Genomic DNA, 24638 nt, shown 5'->3' on the forward strand with positions numbered 1-24638 from the left:
TCTCAACGTGGTCCCTGGTCTAATTTCAGAATGCAGTTCTATAACTGCCACTTCTCAAATAAACTCAGATTTATTTATATATTTGGAGCTAAAAGGCAGTGCGACTTTTCTCATTGACATGTTTCTAGTCAGTAAAGTAGGTAATTTAAGTTGTAAAAATATTCATTCTTCTCCCCTACCTTCAACCATGGCACTCAATGAAACTATTTTTATTTTGAAAGTGTTAGTCATTCAGTTGCGTCCGACTCTTTGTGACCCCATGGACTATAGCCCACCAGGCTTCTCTGTCCATGGAATTCTCTAGGCAAGAATACTGCAGTGAGTTGCCATTTCCTTCTCCAGGGGAATCTTCCCCACCCAGGGATCAAACTTGGGTCTCCCGCATTGTGGGCAGACTCTTCACCAACTGAGCCAAAGAAATGCAGCTGGCGAACATTTTAATTTTCCTAAGTTGATCTTCAGGCAAAAGAGGAAGCATTCTGCCTTGGATCTGAGGCCTGCTAAGTTTGAAGGTCCCACCCAGAGGGGCAGGCACCATAGGCCCACTCCCCACACATGTCTTCTGGTTTCCTGTCTGGAGAGTGAGAGCAGGCACTGAACCAGGCTCAGGGGCACCTCAGAATGTCAGCATCTGACCATTTTTTTTTTTTTTTTTTTTGCTTTTTGAAAGCATCTGTACAGGCAGGGGCAGGTCCCCAGGTAGGACAGGAATGACCGTCCCTGCCACTGCGCACCTAGTGGGGGGCCAGGCCCTGTGCCCACCGCACTCATTATTTTGTTGGAGAGTCAAAATAGCTCTGCGAAGTGCATGGGATCAGCCCCATTTTATAGATGAGAAAAACTAAGGCTCCCAGAGCTGGAAGGATCTGCCTGAGGCCTCAGCATGGGCAGGGGCAGAGTCTGGCCTCAGAGCTCCCTCCACAGCTCACAGACTCTCACACCATGTTGGGAGTGCATAGCCAGGAGTTGGTGATGGATGGCCAGGCTGTTGACGGCGAGGCCAGGTTCATCGCTTCAGAAGCCACCCTACCCTCCCTAACAGACCCTGAAACACACCCTGCCCCCGAACCAGCTCCACATTTTCTTGGGCAGGACTCCTTCCCAAGCAGGTGGGAGCACCTGAGAAGGAAGCAGTTTCTTGCTCCTTAATTGACTGTAAATTGCTCCAGAGCTTTTAATGAAGGCCGTCAGGAGTAATTATGCCCACTGCTGCGCTGCTACTCTGTGTAAACACAAAAGGTGGGGGCTGAGGGCATCTCACTATCTCATCTCGGCTCTACTGTGCCTCCCCTCCCTTGCAGAACCCCTCCTGTTTCACACATCTGTTATCCGATGAGGAGCCACAACCGAGGTGTAGAGAACACTGGTGATGTCCCAGCCAAGGGACCTGCAAGATGGCCAGGCAGGCAAGAGATTGGTCCAGAGAGCCCAACATGAGACGCTCCGGGCAACGGCCACCAGGGCTGCCTGCCTGAGCAGGCCTGGATGACAGAGGACTCATGCTGGACTCCAGAGCCAATTCCAGAGGCTGAGAAGCAGCGGGGCAAGGGGAGAGGCCTCAAAGTGTGGTCCCCAGACCAGCAGCAGCAGCAGCAGCATCTAAGATCTTGTTGGAAAGGCGAATTATTGGGCCCCAAGCCAGACCTACTGAATCAAAAACTTAGAAGGTGTGGCCAGCAATCTGAGTTGTAACAAGTCCCCCAGGGGGTTCAGAACTATGAGTGGGAGGGAAAGATCACAAATACGATGAGCCTGTTAGCCTCAGTTTACAAGATGGGGAAGCTGAGGTCTAAAGAGCTACTACGGCTTACTTGTGGGCATGGAGTGGGCATGCAGCCAGGCACTGCAGCCAAAAGTCCAGGCTGGGGTCGGACCAACCAGTTCAAACCTTGATACAAATATTTAAGGCACCCTTTCACTTTGGACAGGTCACTGATTTTCCTCATCTCTAAAGTGGGGGCAGTTCAGTTCAGAGGCTCAGTCATGTCCGACTCTTTGCGACCCCATGGACTGCAGCACACCAGGCTTCCCTGTCCATCATCAACTCCCAGACCTTGCTCAAACTCATGTCCATCAAGTCAGTGATGCCATCCAACCATCTCATCCTCTGTCAGGCAGAAGTGGAGGCAGAAGTGGCCCTTGTCAGCTGTCCTGAGGGTCACGTGTATGGGAAACTGGCACAGGGTCTGTAAATTGCTTTCATCCCAAGACTCTGCCATCAGACTTTGAATCCTATGATGTGGCCAGGAACAGAGAGGCAGGACTGAGGAAGTCAGGAGGACTGTGTTAAGAGAGACAGAATGCTGGTGCCACCCCCCATGGCACTGACTGTCCTCACTCTGACCCCTGTCCCTGGGAAGCGCCCGTCCCCTGCACCCTCCTGTCCCCAAGCTGCCCTTCACATGTGGGGCGTGTCTCCCCATCCTGGACGCCTGCCTCTTCCTCCAAAAAGGCATTCTGACATTTGCAGCCCAGGGAGGAAAGAACTCTCAGGCTGGGACGGACACTTAAGTCATTACATGGGACGAGTGCCACTCCTGTGCCAGGCTCCACAAGGGACACTGAAGAAGGAGCCGTTGGTGCTCATGGCTAGCCTCCAGTACATCCCAGTGACCCCATCAAACAGGCTTTAAGACTGGGTTCCTACTCGCAAAGAGCTCACAACATGGTCTATTCCCTGGCTCCCCTCTAGCCAGCCCTCTAACATCGAGAGGCAGCCACGGTAGTCGATTTGGACAAACACTTGGGTGACCCGGGTGAGGTGAGCTGCCAGAGCCCCACAGGGAGCTTTGCACCCTGGACCTTGTGCCCCTGTGTGTCAACACCAAGCAAGATGACCCCCGAGGACATCTCCCCAACAGTTCACTGAGTCCCCAGCTACGGATCTGCTCTGATCTGCTGGGACGTTTGTCAGCCTGCAGAGGCAGTGTCCCCAGCAATAGGACTGGGCTGCCCCTAGGGGTGACAGGCTGCCAGAAATCAATGAGATTTAGTCACAGGCTCTGGGCCACTCACCTATACCCTACCTGCAATGTCCAAGGCAGTCTGGAGCCAGGGTCCACAGGGGGACCAGCAGGTGGGCACCATTGCTCACACCTCACCTTCTGGGCCAACACAGGATGGATAAGGAGGGAGGGAGAGTGACCTGTACTGCAACAAGGCTGGAAGCCACTTCTGGCACCCAGGTGAGCCGAGTGTGGTGCCTGGGCCCCGTCAGTCCTGCCCACAAGTTGCCTCCCTGCCCAACAGAGCTGAGTTATCCCCAGCATAGGGTTTTCTGAAGAGCTCATAAAGCAGCTGATGTGGTGAAGTGGGTTCAACATTCAATAACCCCTCCATCTCACTCGGGTCAGACTCCAGCATATTCATCTTGAATTATCCTTTCCAAAGACCAAATCAATCCTAGGAAGTGCTAGGCTGCTGTAGCACACAGTTCTACTGCCAAGATAGCCCAGGAGCAGAGGGTCCACGGGCAGCACCAGGACACCAGGGTGTGGGGATAGAAAGGGCCGAGGAACACCCTCTCCCTCGCCCAAGGGCAAGAGGCAGAGGGGGAACCAGAGTTTGATGCTCTCCTCCCCTCCATCCACTGTAGTATGAGGGCAGGGTGAAGAAGCTGAAGAGAGGCCACAGATGGTGGGTGAGGACCCTGTTCTACCCCAGTGCTAGAAGGTTTTCTTCTTTGCTTACTCTGATCTGCTCAACTGCAAAGAGGGTAGAGTGTTGGTTATGGAAGGAAAAAGACTTGGGCTTGAATACAGCACACTCTATAACTTGGGTGGGTGACAATCTCTCTAAGCCTCAGTTTCCTCATCTGTAAAATGGACTGAATAACCACCTCCTTCATAGGGAGCTGTGACGATTAAATGAGCAAGGCATGAAAAGCCATTGGGCATGGCCCCTGGCACACAGAAGGGTGACCAGGACGGAGTATGTGGGAAAGTCTGCCCTGAGTCTGAGGGCTGGCTACAGGAGCTGGGACCCCTAGAGTAAAACAGAGCAGATTCAGGGGCAGGTCTCGGTCTTCAGACCCTAGACAACATCATGTGAAGAGGAACAGGCTGACTGCAGGGAGCTCTGGGCAAATCAGGAATGATAAAGCATGGGGAAGAGGCAGAGGGTCCACGAGCAAGAGGGTGTGCTCACTACCCAGTGAGATGGGGCATCGCCCACTGCTGCAAGGGTCCACCCTGTGCTTGCATTACCTGCTGGCTGACAGCTATATACAAAGTGCATTCCTGGCCAGGCTGGGAGGTGGGAACAGGGACCTCTGGGCCTTTCCCACCTACAAAGTGAAAATGCCCTTGGAAGAGCAACACATAAATCACACCAAATGTTTTATGCATTGAGCACAGTAGGGTTGGGCCATTTAGCATATCATTCTTGTCCTCAAGTTGCTTCTATCCTAGTTGGGAAAAGCACGAGTCAATGACAACAATATAGTTAGTGTATGTTAGTGCCAAGTACAGTTCTCAAGGTCTGAAGTTAACTCATTTAACCCTATGAGTATATACTATGTGATCATCACTCCTGTTTTCCAACCAGGTAAACTGAGGCATAGAACGTTTTTTGTTTTTTTTTTTAAGTCACTAGTTCATACAGTCCATACTTGTTCAAGATTCAGTGGAGGGCTTCTTGGAAAAGGAGGCACTTCAAGAAAAATATCTCAATAAAAATGAAGTCTGCTATGTTCGTGGCAATTTACTTTTCAAAGCTCTTTCATAAAGATCCCTGTGAAGTCAGCTAGGCAAGTTGATCAGCCCCATTTTCAGATGAGAAAAAAAGAGACTCAGAGAGGCTAAGGGACTTGCATATGGTTACAGAGATAACAAGTGGTACAGTTGAAATTAGAACCCAGGCCTTGTGCCACCCCTACCAGTTCTTGGTGTCCTGTGCCCAGATGGGGGAGAGGAGGAGGGAGATGGCACCCAGGTGAAGGGACCTTCAGGGAGATCCTTGCATCAAAAGACAACTTTCCTGAGTGTCCAAACACAGATCCAGGGCTGACACGGAGACTTGATCTATTCCGGGCTAAGCTGTAGTTGGACAGTCAGGCTCACAGGTCCCCTGAGCCATGTAAAGTATAGGCAGGGTGAGGGGAGTGATGACAAGTTCAAAGTCGGCTCTGCCTGCCACTGTCTCCCCAACCAGCTGGAGGATTTTCAGCTCCTATAAATCATACCTTCAGCTAGTTCCCAGAGAGCCTAAGTGTTCTTGGCTGGCTGCAAGCTCAGCACAATCTCACCCAATGACACAGCTGAGCCAGGCTCATCTGCCAGCCCCCCAACCCCCCTAAAGGGGGTGCCTGCTGCCTGGCCACCAGCACAGCTGTTCGAGTCCTCCACCTCCTTCACTGCTGATCATGAGAAAGGCCGTGGGCCCGGGAGCTAGCAACCTGGTTATTCTAATACTCTCATCTGTTTCCCCAGTTGTTTCTCAGCAGTATTTCCAACTCTGCACGGTTGGAAAGCACTAGCGCTAGTCCAGCAAGCACTAGCATAGTCCAAGCAGCCAGCAGTGAGGCCCAAGCAGGGAAATCGACCTGCCGAAGCTCACACAGCTGCACGGGAGCAGAGCCCGGCCGGGAAGCCAGGCTCCCGCCCCAGTCCTGGGCCTGCCCTCGAAGGCAGAGCTGTGCTGGCCACTTTCCCCTCTCTGGGAGCAACTGCCCCTCCTCCCAGCTCCTTTCCATGTGCAATCATTGATCACTGAGACCCTTTCCTGGGTGACAAACTGAGTAAAGACCCTCAAAACTCCTGAGAGGTAGCAGAGGAGGGTAGTAAGAGTGTGGGTGCTGAAGACTCAACTCTTGGGATTCAAATCCTAAGGGAGCTTGGGCAGCTTGACTGATCCGTCTGTAACAGGGGGATCACGATAGAGCAGACTTCCCATCATTTGGTGAGATCATTCAAGTAATCTAACTATTAAAATGCAGGTACTAGTTGATTACTACTATTATTTTTACTTTTAACCACAACAACCTACTTCTGCCACCCAAGACACAACACAAGTTGCTTGCCCCATGGTGGGCTGACCTGGTCTGTGGCCTTCTGAAATGCCACTCCTGGGGGCTTCTGCCTGTACATCCAGTCACTCAATGCTACCTCCACTATGAACCTCCCCATCTCCAAGCCCAGAATGAAGTCCTTCCTCCCCTCAAGCATTGGCAGCACCTTGGAGCTCACAGTTCCCACTTGCCTGGGGTGGACTGGACATTTATCACAACATCCTCTTCTCAGCTCCAAACGGGGGCTCCTTAAAAGCAATGACCCACACATAGAGTCCCGAAGCTGTGGTTAAGTGCACAGGCTTTGGGGTCAGGCAGCACTGGGTTCAAGCTCAATTTCCACCCTATATAAGCTGTGTGACCCAGTGCAAATTACTAACCCTCTCTGAGCCCTCTGCCTTCTCATCTGTAAAGTAGGGATTATAAGGCCCACTTTCTTGGTCTGCTACAAGGATTCAATGAAGCAATGCATATGAAGAGCTTACCTGGACACAGAGCAAGCGTGTAATTAAAGATAGTTGCCATTTTCCCAGTTATCTTTAGTGTGTGTGTGTACCCACACTGCCACCAAGCACAGCCTGGCACAGGTGCGCAGTGCAGACCACTAACGCCTGCCTGCACGACAGGTGGCACACCATCATATCATTAGTGATATTATGGCTGCATCCGAAACACTCACCCCACCCCTCTCACGTGTCAAAAGGGAGTCCAAGGTGGGTGTGCCGCGGGCTCCAGATGTGCCCAGGCAGGGACCTCTAAGGAGTGGCTACAGTCCAGAGCCCCCCAAAAGGACACTGTTCTGTCCTATAACCCCTTTGAGGGCCGATGCTGACCTGGGGAATGACAGAAAGGAAGCAGGGCCACAGTGGCGTTCAGGCCCTTCCGGAGTCCTGTGAGTCACCCACACCTCCCAGAAGGAAGCATGAAAGCCCTGCTCTGTGAAGGCGCCACTGAGCCAGGGCCCCAGACTGGCTTATCAAGCACCTGCTCACCTGGACAGATACCAGATCACCTCTTTCCTCCAGAACCTCACCTAGTACCGACAGCCTTAGGGAGCAGCTGGGCTCCCCTCCCTAGGCACTCCAACCTCGGACTGTGGCAGCTCTGAGGCACCCGGAGTCCTTTTCTCTAAAATCAAGTCCCAAGCTCGCAGCCCACCAACCCAGGCCCCTTCTTCCCTAGGCCCAGAGGTACCCAGTGCCTGCATGGGCACAGCCCCCTTCAATTCCTTTGCAGCTAGTGTAAGAAGTTAGGGCAGGAATTCAATAGTAACTCTCTGAGGCCCTTGGGCAAGCTCCCTACTTGGGCCTCAGTTTCCCTATCTGTAAAGTGGGAGTGATTGACTAGTGATATCAAATTGTCCCACAGGAGGCCCTAGTTGTTCATTGCTGGCCCTCTGAGGATTCTCAGGTGAGGGGTAACATTGAAGGTGAGGAATACAGGCTCCTAGTGCTGTCTACCTCTGACCTTAACTTCAACCACAGATTGTGATTTCTCCTTAACACATTACTGTCTCAGCCATTCTAATTTTTTTTTTTTTTGTATTGTTCTTAGCTTCACTTTTCACTGTCATGCATTGGAGAAGGAAATGGCAACCCACTCCAGTGTCCTTGCCTGGAGAATCCCAGGAATAGGGGAGCCTGGTGGGCTGCCGTCTATGGGGTCGCACAGAGTCGGACACGACTGAAGCGACTTAGCAGCAGCAGCAACTGAGCTACATTGCCTCTGTGCAGGTGGCTGGCGGAAAAGCACAAACCATGCTCGGAGCACACACCTCGCTGATGCCTTGGACCTCCCCACTGGATTCCTCATATCCACGTCCCTCTAACCCTTCAATTCCTGTAGCTTTGCCACCATCCCCTGCCAAGGAACTGCTTTGGGAGACAATGACCTCCTCTTCTCTGTGCTGCCAGTGTCCTAAGGAACACTCTGGTTAAGGAAACAATCATTCTCACCTTGTGGCTCTCCATCCTCTCCCGAGAGATGATTTCTTCCCTTTACTTAGACAAAGGGAGAGAAGCACAGAGAGGGATAAAGCCCCTCCTGGGATACCAGGTACAAAGAGAGTTGCAGGAAAGCCCCTCCCAGATCTCCCTCTCGCCCGCCTACTTTGTGTCTGCTCCAACCTCATGCTTGATGTCCTGCCATCCCCGCCCCACATCTCCCACTCCAAGCCCGGTGCGGGCTGCCCCCGCAGGGAGCTGTCTGCGTGCTTGCAGGCACACAGCTCCTCCGTCTACTGAGACTGCGGACGCGGGTCAGCCCACCTGAAAATTGCTCTCGCTGGGTCCAGACGAAACAGCTGGGCATTGATGGAGTTTGCAGAGAAATTAATCAGCACCGACTGGCAGCAGTGCCAGGCGCTGCCTGGGCCCAATCCATCCTAATGAATCCCGAGCTCCTGCCTTAATGGCTCCTGACAAGACTAATTTAGTCGTGTAGGTGATTAGCGTGGGCATTATCACCTGAATCGTGGCTCAGGACGCTCTGGAGGTCTGAGAGGTGGGGGGGAGTTCTGCCTGGGGAAGTCGGCTCCGTGTGCGCCAACCTTGGCAACGTATGGAGGGAATGGAGCCAACAGGAGGGGAATCGGCAAGACATTCAACATCCACTCATCCTTTCATCCTTCCTTCATCCCTCTACTCATCCGACCAGCATCTGTTAAGGCCCACTTTACACAAAGCACTGTGCTTGGCACAGAGGACGTGTGCCAAGACGCTCAGCTTGCTCGGCTGTACAGTGGACATGATGACACCTCTCTGAGACTCACTGTGACATCGACAGGAGCCCACGTTTCAGATGTTTAACAGAGGCCAGCTGGAGGCTGGCAGTCAATAGACGCTAGCTAATAATATTGTTCTACAATCTTACATTATACATAAATACCGAAATGATAATGAATTGCAATGTCGATATTAATTAAGGTAATAAGCAAAAACGAACTGCCGATGGGGAGTTACCACAAATAACCCTGATAGGACTTTGCTAAGAGCTTTCATAGAGTCAAATTCAAAGCAAACAGAGGGTGAGGGGTGGGGGAGCTACGGCCCCTCCCAGGCAGGTGACATCTGAGCTACATCTCAAAAGACAGCAGGAATCCATCAGGCAGGGAAGGGGAAAAGGTGCTCCCTGCTGCAGGAACAGCATGGGCGAGGGTGTAGTGGTGAGAAGGTGAGAGGTAGGGATGCTGAGCAGGTTCCCATGACGGGAGCAGGTATGGAGCGGTGTGTGACGGGCTGTGATAAAGGGTTCTCACTCCTTTCTCTGGGCACTTGGGAGGCTTTAGGCTGGGACTATTTAGAACTGGGATAGGATGAGTGACCTTGGGACCCAGCCCTGAGGAACACTGCCCCCTCCAGGACCTGAAGAATGAGGATTGGGTGCCAGCCAAGGTAGAAGGACTAAATGCCCTCCATCCCCCTCAGAATTCTAAATCAGCTTGGTGCCTCCAAGCCAGGTGTCATGGGCTGCTTCTGTGTCACTCCCTGGAGGCCAGCCAGAGCTCAGTGCCCTGAGGGTCTCTAGAAAATATGTCACATACAGGCCCGGCAGGCAGCTGGGGTAATAGACACACGACCACTGGCACGGTGTGGGCTTTGCCATTCACTTGTACAGGCACAGACAGCACCTGTGCCATCTGGGGGGCATGCTCTCCTGGGCTCTCTCACTGGCAGCCATCCTTGTCATCACCGACACCTTGTTCCTAACACCTTTGGGGGCGCAAGGTTGCCTGGCCTGAGACTCTAGGAGGATAGCGAGCAGGCATGGAGCCAGCCCTAGTCCCTGCCTTGCAAGGTCCCCCCACCCCCGCCACTCACAAACTCCAGACTTCACTCCTGCCCCAAGGCACCTGGAGCCCTGGGCATGAGCTAGGCACAGGGGTGGGCTCAGGGGACACGGAGATGGTTGGGCGCCTGGAAGGATTCACGGGACAACACGGAAGACCGAGGAGCAGCTGAGTAACAACAGCTCTGCAACTAGACTAGCAAAGGAGAAAGCAAAGGAAGCGGCACTCGAACCCTGCCTGGAGAATCCAGGAAGGCCACATAGAGACAGTGGCATCTGAATCAACTTGACTGACCAACGGAGGTCCATCACGTTCCAGGCAAAAGGAGCAGAAACTGCAAAGGGCAAGAGGTAGGAACTCATCTTTCGTGCTCAAGGAACTGCAAGGAAACTGATGTGGCTGGAGTGGATGAGTCACTCCATGGCAGGGCGGGAGAGGGGGTGGTGTGGGAAATAGACTGAGAAGGCACAGCTAGAGGTAATGCCCTGGAAGAGATAAACATCGCTGCTGAAAGGCCACAAGGCCTGAGGATTAGGTCAGCTTTAGCCATGGGGAGGTGGTCGGTGATCTCAATATGAGCAAAACTGGTGGAGAGTGGTTGGAGTGGATTGGGGAGGGCAATCAGAGACAGCAAGCAACCTTGCACCCTGTCCCTCATTCTAAAGGTGCCACACAGCCATTGCTGCTGACAGCCAGGGCCAAGGTGTGGGCAATGCCAAGCAGCCTGATCATTAAGTGCTTGCTGTGCCCTTGCTCTGCCCCACCCAGGCCAGGCTCTGCTGTCAGTGACTAAGGCTCACGTCTGGGGAAGACATGCAAGGACAAGGGGACCCTGGATGTTAACAGGCTGGGGGAAGGCAGAGCTGCTTGATGACTTCATTCAGCTTCTGTCTTTTTCTGCTGGGAGATGGTCTACAAAAGAACATTGCACAGAGGGAATTGGAAACTAAGATAGGAGGAGACAAAGACGGAACAAGCAGCCGGTGCAGGGGATTTCAGACGGCCGGGCTGTGCCCTCCCATTCCGCTCCCGAGCACAGGGCCGCTGGCCTGTGGTCGGAAATTGAGGCAAGAGCATAAAGGATAGAAACACTCAGAAGGTTTGAGGTGAATGAAAGTCCTAATCTCTAGCCCAGGAGACTATAGAAACTACATCCTGACAAAGCCTGTAGCCAAATTCTACCTTCCTTCCATTCTTAAAAGGAATTTAAAAACAAAACGCTCAGGACACTGCCTCGAACACTCAATAAACACTGTCATTATAATAATATATATTATACATATACCTTTTATATCATAGTTATCACTATTATTCTGTAAATTTCCAGTGGTCAGAATTAGGCTCAGTGGGTAGGAGTTCCAGGGACAGGTTTCATAGTAATATTACAAAGACTTTTTCATACCCAGAACTGCCTCCAAGAACAGAAATGAGCAGCCTGATAAGATCCTGAATTCCCCATCACCGGGAGTCCAGGCAGAAGCCAGATATTCTGTCCCAGATGACCTTCCCAGCTGGAAGTTTGGTCTGCCCACAGCTCTGACTTCCTCCTCTGGCGAGCTGACTAATTTGCGCTCTGGTTCTAGCCACTGGCACTAGCCACCCCACTGGACCCAGCTCATCTACATGCTTGTCTGTTCCCCCTGCAAACTGGTGGCTGGTGGAACAGTAAAGCAGTTATCCCTGGGCCACACGTAAGTCCTCTTTTCTGTAAGAACAAAGCATTCCAGGCGTGGAGGCTTTGCAGTTAACAACAGGATATGTACACATGCCAGTGATCCAGAGGGGAAACCATTCCATCCCATTTTACAGTTCGGAGCACCAAGATTCAGAGAGCAAAGGGTAGTGAGAGCCAAGCCTCAGAGTCAAGTCTCTAGGCCACCTCACTCCACACAGCAGGCAAAGGGCCAGTGCCCTGACAAGCTGTTTCAACCCTTACCCTCACTCTGGCCTCTGCTGGTCAGAGCCCTGCATCCTGGCATGTTCACATGACTTCACATCCACTCTGAGTGGCCCAGGGCAAGTAGGTGACAGCACTCATTGGAGGTTTCCAGGGCTGTTATTAGAGGGCCCAGAGATACAATACCCTGGGCTACCAGGGACAGGGAAGCCTGGTGGGCTGCCGTCTATGGGGTTGCACAGAGTCGGACACGACTGAAGCGACTTAGCAGCAGCAGCAGCAGCAGCAGGACTGCCCAGGCCAAAACTCACTGGGGCCCACCTTCCCAGTGCCTTCTCATTGGTGAGATAGGGAGACAGAGGCTGAGAAAGGGATGGCACTGTACCCAATGCCACACTGCAAGGAACAGAAACTGGGTGCCTGACTTTCAGGGTAGAACTGGGCTATGCCATCCCATGTAAAAAGAAGCAAGGAGGCCAGGACAGTGCAGGCCAGCTCAGCACTGGCCCCTGTCCAGAGAGATGAGCAGAGCTGTCTTCCAGCTCACTGAGTCCTCTCTCACTCCTGCAGCCTCCCAGAGCTGGGGATCGATCCCCACTGCATCAGATGGACACCCCTGCTGTGACTGCCACAATGGGCTGCATCCTAAGAGTTATTCCTGAAGGCCAACCGATGTCAGCATCTCCAGAAGATGATCAAGAGCTGGGGCTAAAGGTCACTGGAGCAGGGCCTGCTGGTGTGTTCACTGGGGGCACCCCGCCCGCCTCCCTACAGCGCAGGCCTCAGAGGACCCCCCACTCGGGGCTGAGCAGGGCAGTACAGGCCACAAGCGGTAGCACTACTCACCTGAGGGGCCTTCGCCTCTGCATCAGCAGCCCCAACTAGTGAGTGGCTGGCCACAGCTCTGCCTCAGGGACCTCACCTGTCCCAGATATATTTCTTCCACCCTGAGGACTCTCCAGGAGGATAAGGTTCAAACAGACACTTACAAAAACCAGCCACAGGAAACAGCATGTGAAGAAATGGAAAGGACACTTTCGGGACTTTGCTCAAGTGCCATCACCTCCCCCAAACTTCTGCTGCCTCTCCCTGACCCCAGGGGGATGACCCTCCCCCTTCAATCCCCACTGGGGCTTAACCAGACGACCAGCGCAGCTGCTACTTACTACCCAAGACTCTGGTTTCTTTATCCCTCTGTCAAATTCCTCTCTGAATTCACAGCACTCAGGCCTGGCACAGGGGGGCACCCCGTCTGTATCTGATAAACTGATGAATGAACTGAAAAAAGTAGAACCCCTAATGGTGATAAACGCTGCTAACATTCGTCATTTACGGACCCATGTACACTGGGCCTCTGCGCTGCTGGCTCCATGCCAGGTCTGGGTCTGGGGCGGAGCCATGAAGAATCCAGGAGCCCACAAACAACACCCCCGACCCAACTCAGTTAGGGGGAACAGCTCAGCACGGTCCCCAAAAGACTGCCAGCCATCCTCTCCACCCCTCAGAAGGTGCTCTAAGTCTCTGGGAGACCATTCCAGAGAAGCAATCTGCCTCATTCTGGGATAACACTTCAAACACCACATCCCCGATCACCAAACCCCAAATCCAGCCTCACAACACTGATGTGTGGGCCTACTAACCATCAAAAGAGAGGCTGCTTTCTACACAGTGGCCCCCACAGCCCTAGAAACAGAGCATCACCAGGCCATGGGGACAAGCCCCACAATAGTCAGAAACACACCCGCTGTGTCCGGCTCACATCCACAGATAAAGGAAGACTGGAAGGGAAGACCTCTGCAGGGGGCTGCTGGTGTGCCCCTGCACAGAGCAGGGGTGAGTCTAGGGCCCACTAAGGCTCTCCTCTTCAAACAGAGATTTTCTTTGAAGAATTTTGCATTTAGGTTTGGTTTTACATATATGAAAGAGTGCTTTAAACGACCTATTAGGTAAATATCTTCAGAGTCCTCCCCTCTCGAAGCCATCCTGCCTCTGTTTCAAGTACAAGTCATGCTCCCGAAAGGTGCACCATGCTGGCCCTTTGTGTATACTGCTCCTGGTACACAGCTCCACTCTGATACCTACAAAGCAGGCAGATCTGAGGGTAAGAAGCCCCAGGTTACAAGCACTTTCTCTAAAACAGACAAGAATGAAAGGACGCAAGAGGGGGTGTTGGTGAATGTGATGTGGAGTGGTTTTCCTCTGTGCTCACAGGCTTCCTTGTGGCTCAGATGGTAAAGAATCTGCCTGCGGTACAGGAGACCCGGACTCAATCCCTGGATGGGGAAGATCCCCCGGAGAAGGGAATGGCTTCCCACTCCAGTATTCTTGCCTGAAGAATTCCATGGACAGAGGAACCTGGCTGGCTACAGTCCATGGGGTCACAAAGAGTCGAACATGACTAAGTGACTGACAGACACACAGACACACAGAACTAGTGCTGTCCCATCAGCACAGCTTCAAGATGGGTTTGATCAATTCAACCCCATTTATTGAGAAGCTTCGGGATCCCTAGAGCTGAGCTAAGGCCATGGGGCTACATCTGCCGACCTCCAGCTGCAGGTAAAGGAGCCTGGCCCTTGGGAAGGGCTCACGAGGACAGACCTGGATGATGAGGTGAGTGAAGTTGGGGCAGGCAGGAGGTGGTGAGGAGCACAGATCAAGATGCTCATGATCACTTCCTAAACAGTTTTTTTTTTTTTCTTTTAATGACAAAAAAAAACAGGCATACCCAGTGCAGAGAAAACTCAGTAATCACAGAAAAGTACAAAAGGCTGCAAATCAAATTATAAGAGATTCCATCTTCAAATTTTCACAAGGAAGAGGAACAAGCCATTTTGTAGGACAGAATTAACACAGAAGTGAAAGTCAAGCAACTTGGGCTCAACGTGATAAAATCTTTGATACTGAAACCTCCTGTCTTTTTGGAATGGGCCAAGACAAGAAGTAAGGAGTGCCCCGTCCCTGGAGGCAACCAAGAAGAGGCCACATGAACACCCGTCAGGGTCACCATGGCAGAGGTTCCAATCGCAGGGGGATGATCGTCTCCATGTCTAAGATCTCTTTCACTTGTGGGAGAGGAGGCCACCCCACACCACCCGGCATGCCCACCAGCCCTTGTGCCAACTCACCCACAGGCGTATCCTCACTGATCAGCAGGTATGTGTCAAAGAAGTGGTTGGTGAAGAAGGGCAGTCGGTTCACCTGGCCTGGAAGTTAGAGAAGAAGAGCATCAGTCAAGTAACAGAGTAGGGGCTACCATGGGCACTGAACCTGCGTCCAGTGCCATGGCCCCTGGCAGCTCACTGCTCTGCCCCAAGGCAAACCAGGAGTAACAACAAGGCAGACAGAAGGCTGTGAGGTCATTTGGTCAGCCAGGCCACCAGCCACGTTGTAGCTATGAGCCCTGGTCCACATCAGGATGTGGTGAAATGTAAAATACACACAGGTTTTTGAAGACCTTGTATGGAAAGTGAAAATCTCTCAGTGGTGTCCAACTCTTTGCAACCCCATGGACCATACAGTCAATGGAATTCTCCAGACCAGAATACTGGAGTGAGTAGCCTTTCCCTTCTCCAGGGGGTCTTCCCAACCCAGGGATCAAACCCAGGTCTCCCACATTGCAGGCAGATTCTTTACCAGCTGAGCCAGAAGGGAAGCCCAAGAATACTGGAGTGGGTAGCCTATCCCTTCTCCAGCAGATCGCCCCAACCCAGGAATTGAACTGGGGTCTCCTTCATTGCAGGCGGATTGTTTACCAACTGAGCTATCAGGGAAGCCCTGTATGGAAAAGTGAGTATAAAATATTTCATTCGTCTTTTATATTGATTATGTGTGGAAATAATACTGTAGTTATACTGGATTATGTAAAATACATTATTAAAATGAGTCACACCTGTTTCTTTTCTAATGCAATTCCTAGAAAATTTAAGATCACACTTGTGGCTCACATTGTATTTCTACTGGGCAGCCCAGCTATACACAGAATGGGAGCTTGGTAAAGTAAAGAGCTGTCTACTTTGTTAACCACTGCAACTCTGGTGCCCAGAATTTGGCTTGGCACAGAGCTTCAAAACTCCTTGGAATTTCTCAGAGCAACAGGAGTGTCTTTTGTTATTCATAAGGAGTTCCTTTGACCACATCTAAGTTTATGCAATACTTTGGCCACCTGATATGAAGAAATGACTCATTAGAAAAGACTCTGATGCTGAGAAAGATTCAAGACAGGAGGAGAAATGGACGACAGAGGATGGGAAGGTTGAATGGCATTGCCAACTCAATGGACATGAGTTTATACAAGCTCTGGGAGCTGGTGATGGACAGGGAAGCCTGTCATGCTGCAGTCCATGGGGTCGCAGAAGTTGGACACAGCTGAGCAACTGAACTGAAAGTTTAAGCAAATGAGGTGATTTTTTTAACTAAAAAAAATGTTAAAGTATGTTAATTTACAATGTTGTGTTAATTTCTGGTGAAAGAAAAGTGATTCAGTTCATGTTCTTTTCCACTGTATAGTTTATTACAAGATACTGAATATAGTTCCCTGTGATGTATGGTAGAACCTTCTTATCTACTTATTTTATATATAGTGATTTGGGTCTGCTAATTCCAAATTCCTAATTTATCCCTCCCCCTACCTTTCCCCTCTGGTAACCATAAGCTTGTTTTTTATGTCTGTGGGTCTGTTTCTGTTTTGTAAATAAGTTCAGCTCGGTCATATTTCAGATTCCATTATAAGTAGTATCACTGGGAATCTGTCTCTGTCTGCCTGACTTACTTCACTTAGTATGATAAACTCTGGTTGTATCCATGTAACTGCAAATGGCATTACTGCATCCATTTCACAGCTGAGTAGTATTCCACTGTATATATGCACCACACCTTCTTTATCCAGTCCTCTGTTGATGGACATTTAGGTTGCTTCCATGTCTTGGCTATGGTAAATAATACTGCTATAAACACTGGAATGCATGTATCTTTTTGAATTAGAGTTTTCTCCAGATATATGCCCAGGAGTGGGAATGCTGGATCATATGGTAACTATTTTTAGTTTTTTAAAGAATGTCCATACTGTTCTCCATAGCGGTTGCACCAATTTACATTCCCACCAATGGGATAGGAGGGTTCCGTTTTCCCAGTGAGGTGATTTAGAGTGGAGCCTCTACAGAAAACCTCAGGAAGGGGCCAATCACTAAAGACCAAGTGATTTGATGGGAACTTTCAGTCCATCCCCAACCTTAGGGAGGGAAAGAAGAGAGGCTGGAGATTTCCAAGATTTGATGAGCTTCCCGGTTGGTGAACACATCCATGTGCTGGAAGGATGGTGCACCTAGAGAAACACGGAAGCTCCACCTGACCCCAGGCTCCCCTGCTCCCCACAGACCTCATCCCATGCATCTCTTCCATCTGGCTGTTCCTGAGTTGTACGCTTTATGCTTTATACTCAACCAGTAAATGTAATAAGTGAACTATTTTCCTGAGTTCTGTGAGTCATTTAGCTAACTGAACCTGAGAAGGGCTAGCAGGAAGCCCTGATTTATAGCTTGTTGGTCAGAATTACAGGTGGCCTGGGACTCACCACTAGCATCTGAAGTACAGCTGAACCCCTAAATCTGTGGACTCTGACCCTAACTCCAGGTAGTTGGCATCAGGATTGAACTGAATTGTTGGACACACAGTCGGTGTCTGGAGAGTTAGAGAACTGGTTGTTGGTATCGGGAAACACCCCAGTAGGCAGATGAGGGCACTTCCCCCTCTGACCCTGCCAGCCAGGGGTGGGAGGATGGCCCATCTCACATGGGGCCAGCATTGTCCAGCGCACACATTAGCAGCTTGTGCTGGGTCTTCCAGGGGCCCTGAATGTGGATGGGCTGCAGCCCTCTCCTCCCTCTTTTCTGCGGACCTGGCTCCCTCAGAGTTTAGGCCAGGCCCAGGAACACAGAGGCCAGCACTTCCCTCATTGCCTGAGACCTCCTAGTGGGGAACAGGCAGGACTAGTGGCATTCCCAAACCCACCTGCCTTCACTCAGGCACCAAGCTGTGTCATTTCTGGTTCTGCAAGCACTGTAGCCTCTTTCTCCTCTCCTGGCCTGGACCACTGGCCCTTCTGCCTTCTCTTGCCAAATTCCTAGTCATTCTTCAAGTGTTTGTCTTAGATGTCTCTTCTTCCAGGAAGCCCTCCCTGACTACTGCATTTCATCCACACCCTTACACCCTCTCACATGAGGAACCTGGGGCTCCTCACATACACAACAGCCTCAGAAACAGGCCAGTGGTCAAGGGCTTCACTTTCGTTTGGAACTTCCCTGCACCTCTTTCTAGTCATGTGACCTTCCCGAACCTGTTTACTCAGGTGTAAAACAGCGATAACAAGAAGACTTAACTTCTTTGCTGTGCTGGGGATTAAATGAGATTACATACATAAAGCTCTTACCACCATGCTCTCGAACACAGCGAGCACTCGATAAGTGGTAGCTATGATTAACACCAAGATGGTTAGATATCATCACTGACTCAATGGACATGAATTTGAGCAAACTCTGGGAGAAAGTAGAGGACACAAGAGCCTGGCATGCTATAGTCCATGGGGTCGCAAAGAGTCAGACACAACTCAGGGACCGAACAGCAACAAAAATTAATGACAGTACTTCCCATGCAGCCAGAGGGGAATGGATCCCTGCTGGGGGCCTTGGGCTCCCTGATGGAAAGCGGCTGAGCCAGGGGAGAAGGCTCAGGGGTGCCCAGAGAATCTAGGGTGGGCTCAGGCTGGTGGGAGAGGGAAATCGGCCAGGAAAAACATCACCCGCAGCAGGATCGTTCTTTTTCAAATTTTGTTTCACACAACCTGCCAATAATCAGCCACTGAGAGTCCTGCACGGGCAGCTGGGCAGAGCCCGGGGGACGTGTGTCGCCTGCCACACACTGAGCAGGACTGAGTTCTGGGAACAGGCTGCTACCCCAAGAAGCCCAGTGGCCTTGGGCTGCCAGTGGGAGCTGGGAAGGTCCTGGGAGGAGTGGGAAAGGGGAGGGCTCACAGGTCATTTGTTCGCCTAAAGACACTTTTAAAGCACAGAGGCTGTGTCCTCCAGCCTCAGGAGTCTCGAGGCCTCTGGTCAAGTGGGAATGTGAGTGAGTGCAGCAAGGGGAGGGGACCACGGTGACTTCTGCGAGGAAGGGGAGTCCAGTTGCCTGCAACCACGATGCACCCCTCCGTCTCCGCCCCACACAGCTCATTCCCTGCTATGGCATCTACTGTTCACTGAGCCCTAGACTCCTTCTCCAGACATCCCTGGCCCACTCGCACTGATCCTTCCCTACAAAGTAGATGTGAGTCCACCAGGTTTAAATGTTTCAAACACACAAACAAGATTCAAGCTTTAAACCATCACAGGCCTGAGGGGAGAAGGGCGAAGGCGAATTTGGGCTGCAGGTCCTGGACGACAGGCCTTCCCCACAAAGGCAAGGAAGGGAAAGATTTGAGAAAGAAGCAAAGCTGGGAAGGTGGAAGAGTGGAGCAGTCAAGACACTCAGTGTGGGAAGGACCAGGTGTCCACCAGGCCAGGAAGCACAACCTCACTGAGAGCTGTGGGATGGGACAGGGAATTCTTACAGCTCGGAGAGCACCGCAAGTGGCAGAGCCTGGACTGGAACCAGGAAGGCCAGACTTCAGCCCAAGTCCGCCTCCCCAGGCCTCTGAATGTACCAAGGTTCTCACTGAGGTCCGCGTGGGGTAGAGCCTATGTCCCACCCCCCAGCTCAAGACTAGAAGGTGCACAGGACAAGAGCACGGGGCAGTAACCAGGAGCAAGGCCTGGGAAGCCCGGCCACTTGCTGCTGTGTGACCTGGGCAAATCGCTCTACCTCTCTGGCCACCACTGCCAAGCCTCAAGATAAGGACAAAAAGCCCTCACTGCCCTCCCACCCTACAACTCCCTGTCAAAGGAATCCCGTGCACCCCATCACTGTTACGGTGACTGCAGGGTGGCCCATGGGAGTGCAGCAGTGAGGGGCCTGACATGGCGAAGCCTGGGGACTCCACCATCACAACCCTCACACCGCAGGAAGCTCATTGGCCAGGCTAGACAAGGGGCAGGGCAGGCCTCCTCAGGCCTTCACCTCCTGCCTTCCCAATAAGCCCACAGGCCCACAACGAGGAATGCCAGGGAGCACACGGATGCAGGGGGGATGCTGGGAGGGGGTGTAGAAATCTTCGCCAGAGAGGACAGCCTGACAAAGAGATATGACATCGAGGGGGCGTCTGTCCCTAGGTCTCATCTATCACTGACTGCCAGGAACGGGAGGAGAGATCAGCTGGGGCTACATGGCCCCATCGTGCCAGAGGAACCACACTGGCTGCCCCCCACAGGGCCCAGGAAAGGGGACTATGCCAGCAATGGCATAGACACATAAATACATACATTACACACACATGCAAAGCAGGCTAGCTCACAGGCAGGCTAGAGAATGGCTGGGTGGCCAAGGGAAAGGCCTTAACTCCTCTGTTTTCTGCACCTCATTTTTCTCCTCTTAGAGAGAGATGCAGATGATAATAAAAGAGCTAAGGATAAGATGGTTGGATGGCATCACCAACTCAATGGACATGAGCTTCAGTAAGCTCCGGGAGTTGGAGATGGACAGAGAAGCCTGGTGCGCTGCAGTCCATGGGGTCGCAAAGAGTCAGACACAACTGAGCAACTGAACTGAACTAAACACTTATTTAACACTTAATATGTGCTAGGCACTATTCTACGTGCTTGATATACATATTAATTTATCTGGTCACTCTGACAATGTAAGAAGCAGAGTCCTATTGTTCTTCCTATTTTAGAGAGAAGGAAGCTGAAACATGGAGAAGCTAAGAAACTTGCCCAGGAGAACCCCCTGGAGAAGTGGGGCTGGAACGCAGCAGTCCGACTCCACGCTGCTGCCTTGTGCCCACTTAGGATGCATGAAGCACCTCCACTTTAGAGAGCTCAAGGGGAGACTGCCACCTCTTCCAGGAAGGCAGCCGAGCTCTTAGCACCTGCTTTACTTTTACGTGTATATTTCTTTTCAGTGGGGGTGGGGAGGGCATGAATGTCAAGGTCACGGAGTCCCTGAGGAGGCTGAGGACATCGTCCAGCAAAGCCAGAGGGTCAGAGCTGGTCTCTTGGGCCCCTCACTGAGGCCTCTGTGAATGGGGCAGAGAGGGGCAGGGGCCTGGAGTTTTTGACCAAAGCCCCAGGGGAGGACAGAGTCTGGATGGAGACCCAGCTGGGCCCTGCTCTGTACGACCCTGGGCCAGCTGCTTCTGCAGGCACCAGTTCTCTCCTTTGTGAAGTGGGCCAGGAGTGGAGAGAGGGTCTGAGACCCCTTCCAGCACCAGTTCTCTCCTTTGTGAAGTGGGCCAGGAGTGGAGAGAGGGTCTGAGACCCCTTCCAGATCTGCCCCGAGAGTCTCTGAGGCTGTGCTGTCATCCTGGGCTGCCTGGGTGGGAGTGAGCTCCCCATTGCAGGGGCGTTCCAGCAGAGAGCACTCCCAGCCTGGAAGCCAGGACCGGCAACTTTCACGAGACTCTCGGGCAGCAGGACGCCAGCAGCAACCCACCAAGCATGAAGCTCTGGCCTCCTCCAGAGGCTCCTGGCTCCCTGGAGTGGGAGAAGGAGCCAGCCCCCCTCAGGAATGTGTTTGCCTGTGTCGCCTGGCATGCTGTTCCCATAGCTCTTCCCTGAGGGTGTCTGGGCCCCCGGGGACACGGAGCCAGCTGTGCCTGCTAGCCTTCCTTCCTGCGGACCAGAGCTGCTTTTCTCGCACTGTCCAGGAGAAGGCAAATGCTCAGGCCTTCCCCGGCCTCCTCCATGGGCACTGGAGCTGGCGCTGACCTGGCTGCTGCAGGGTCAGGGGAAGGAGGGCTGGTCCTCCCTGCAGGGAGGAGAGACTCCTGGCGGCCACACGCTCACTCAGGCTGTTCCCTCCTCCAGGATGCCCTCTGTCCCTCCCTCTTAAACAACTTCTCAGTCTTCAGGGCTCAGATGAAACATCTCCCTTCTGTCGGGCTCTCCTGTGCCCACAGGCTCAATGGAGCTTTTCTTCTGATGGGCTTCTCTGGGGCTCTGTGCAGCCTTCATTACCGCTTTACTCACCCTGCTCATAGCAGTTCCACCCATGTCTTTCTCCCCGATGAGACTCGACTCCCGAGAGTGTCACTTCTTCCATACCCCCAGAGTTGGACAAACAGGAGACCCGTAGTAGGTGCTCAGAAGACAACCATGGAACTGAAGAGAACCAGGGTCTGTCCCCACATCCCAGAAGAAGGACACTTCATCGTCACAGATGCCTCCCTTAGAGCACAAGTATTTCTCAAGGCTCCTCCCCTTCCCTCCTGCATCCCAGGCCCTGGGGATGGCTGGTATTTTCAGCCCTGTGAATCCTACAGAAGCAACTGAGGCCCAGAGAGGGACATGCGTGCCCAGTCTCACACACAGCAAGGCTGGTCTCTGGAATCCCAGAGCACAAACCCCAACCACGTATCGTCTAGCCCAGCCACCCATGCCTGCTGTGGGGGGAGAAGGCAGAGGGTTGGACTTACCCCAGCATCCAGAGATCAGCACAGAAAGCCAGACCACGAGGCAGCTGGAGGCTACGTGGCACCTCATGGCTCCTGAGGACAAAAGAGGGAGAGGGTGAGAAGCTGCCTGTTGGAGCTGCCCTGCTCTTCCAGCGCCTCCAGCACTGCCCACCCCTGCTGCTCCCAGGAGAATTGGGTCTGAGACAAGAGGAGAGGGAACTGAGGCAAATGGGGGTCGGGGGCAGGGAGAGGACATGGGGAAGAAGAGAGGGTCTGCAGCCTGTGGTTTGGTCATCGCCCAATGCTGGGTTATAGCACAGCGGCCTGAGAGTGACGGAGATGAGGGCAGGGGCACCAGTCTCCTCTTTGCCCTCGTGGTGGCGGGTTGCATGGCCTGTGGGCAGAGCTCAGGGGCTCAGGGACAGGTTTGTGACATATACTAGGCTCCATGGGTGAAGGAAAGGGCTGCTCTGCCACCCTAGGATAGCATCCTTCAAGAGCGATGGAACCTGGTAAGGGAGGACAGACTTAGGACCCAGGTGCTGAGCCGGAAGGCAGGTATCTCAGTGTGCTTGGCAGAGCCACCGCTCCGATCACCCCCCACCCCAGCCAAAGTGCCCAACAAACACGTCCTTTCCTGTTTTTATATCTGTATATCATCTCATAACCTTGGATATGAAAGGAAGCACCAGGCCACAGTGTCCAAAGAGGCACAGAGAAGGGAGGTAACCTGCCCAGGGCCCCCAGCAAGTCTGTGGGAAGTTGGATCTGGACTTTTCCGTCTAGTTAAGCTCTAGAGAGATTTGGGACCCGTCAGCCAGAGGCTCAGCAAGGCGGTCTCCCATCTCTAAGCCTTCAGATGTGGCGCTTCACCCCACCCTTCAAGCCCAGCCTCACGACAGCAGGGTCACGGTTCTCTGGTTCCTTCTTTCGCCTGCAGGCCTCCCTGGAGCCCAGCAGTGACACCAAGAGAGGCCTGCACTCCTCAGCTGGGAATCCTTGCCTCCCACTGAACAGTCTGTTAGTGCTGTCTCACCTCCGTGTCTCAAGTCAAGCCCACTCACCTCCGCATCCACATGGCCTAGCCAAGGGTCCACACACCCTCCTTCAGGTAGCACTTACTATGCCCCTCTCCTGGGAGGCATTACCCTTCCCAGTTCATAAGGGTCTGGAGGCTGAGAGCTGTTAACAGTTTGCTCAGAGACCCCCAACTAGTGAGTGGTGAGGTCAGCATCTGGACCCAAGTTGACTGCCACCTCCCTCATCAACACATGATCAGGAAAGCCCTGGGGAGGCCAGGGGAGCTGAAGAAAAGGGTTTTGTGGAGAGACTACTACATCTCTGCAAGATCTGGGCTGGGGGCTTCAGAAAGGGCCCAGAGTACTGTCCCTTGGTTCCAGACATGAAGCCAGCTCCCTCTCCCAGCCCCATGCTGAGTGCAGGATGGAGCCTGCCCCACACCACACACAGTGGCCCATGGTACCCCGTGTTTCCCTGGAATACTATACTTAAGATGTTCTAATTATCAGGTATGAAACAGAAATGTGGGAAAGAAAAGATTCTAAGATGTTTTCACATTATAAAAGACAAATGCCCCATCATAGCCCTATATTGCCACCCCTTGGTGTTTTCAAGGGTCAAGAGCCTATCCTAGGGGCCAGGCAGGGCACAGAAGTGAGGAGACCCAGTGGTGGGGAAGACGGCCGTTCAGAGGCCACATGCTCTGTACAAAAGCAACTGCTGCTGATGCGTTTCAGCCAAGAGGGAATGTGGGCCCAGTGTGCCCAAGCTTCCGAGGTTTCTCAACAAAAAGCTGGAAATTTGGCTTTTATTATGAATTCAATTTTTACATGTTAGCAAATAATTCCATTTTATGAGCCAAACATGACCCATCTGATGGCCAGAGCAGGCAGCCTGGGCCTGGTATGAATCCTGCAAGGCCCTTCTCCCAACCCAAGCAGATCCGTTCGCACTACAGACGCACGCCAGTGATGTGGCTGCTGTTTCTCTTTAGGATGATGGAGATACCCTCTACACAAAAGAAACTCGCTTTTCTCATGTCATGATAACTCACACATAACTCTCCAGGTCGACACTGCTATGTCCACCTCCTCCATTTTCAGAGTTGGGTAATAGCTCATGGTATGGATGTTTTGTCATGGAGACAAACAGCCCTACTGTTGGGCATCTCGGGGTTTCCAGGTTCTGCCACACAGGCAATGTTGCAGTGGACATCTCTCCACACGTAACTGGGTTAGGACTTTGCTCTTAATCTTGGTTCTCTAACAATAGCATTAACGGACCAATTAAATACAACACAGGGCACGTATGTAAACTCTTAGACATTGTCATATTACCTTCTGAAATGCTGTGGCAATTCGCACTCCCTCCGCAGTGTAGGAGAGGG

The 24638-nt window shown here is 52.3% G+C and overlaps 1 protein-coding gene across 1 annotated transcript in view; it reads right to left on the bottom strand.

Moving 5' to 3' along the window:
* CDH23 (cadherin related 23) overlaps window positions 1–22319 on the bottom strand; it is a 393840-nt gene extending 371521 nt beyond the window's left edge. The window contains exons 1-2 of the mRNA XM_040242525.1: window positions 22253–22319; window positions 14820–14897 (exon numbers count right to left, since the gene is read on the bottom strand). Of these exons, the coding sequence (XP_040098459.1) occupies window positions 14820–14897; window positions 22253–22319 (145 nt within the window). The remainder of the gene's footprint in view (window positions 1–14819; window positions 14898–22252) is intronic.
* Window positions 22320–24638: the final 2319 nt, after the last annotated feature.

This window comes from Oryx dammah, unplaced genomic scaffold, assembly GCF_014754425.2.
Source record: "Oryx dammah isolate SB20612 unplaced genomic scaffold, SCBI_Odam_1.1 HiC_scaffold_6, whole genome shotgun sequence".
Taxonomy (NCBI): Eukaryota; Metazoa; Chordata; class Mammalia; order Artiodactyla; family Bovidae; genus Oryx; species Oryx dammah.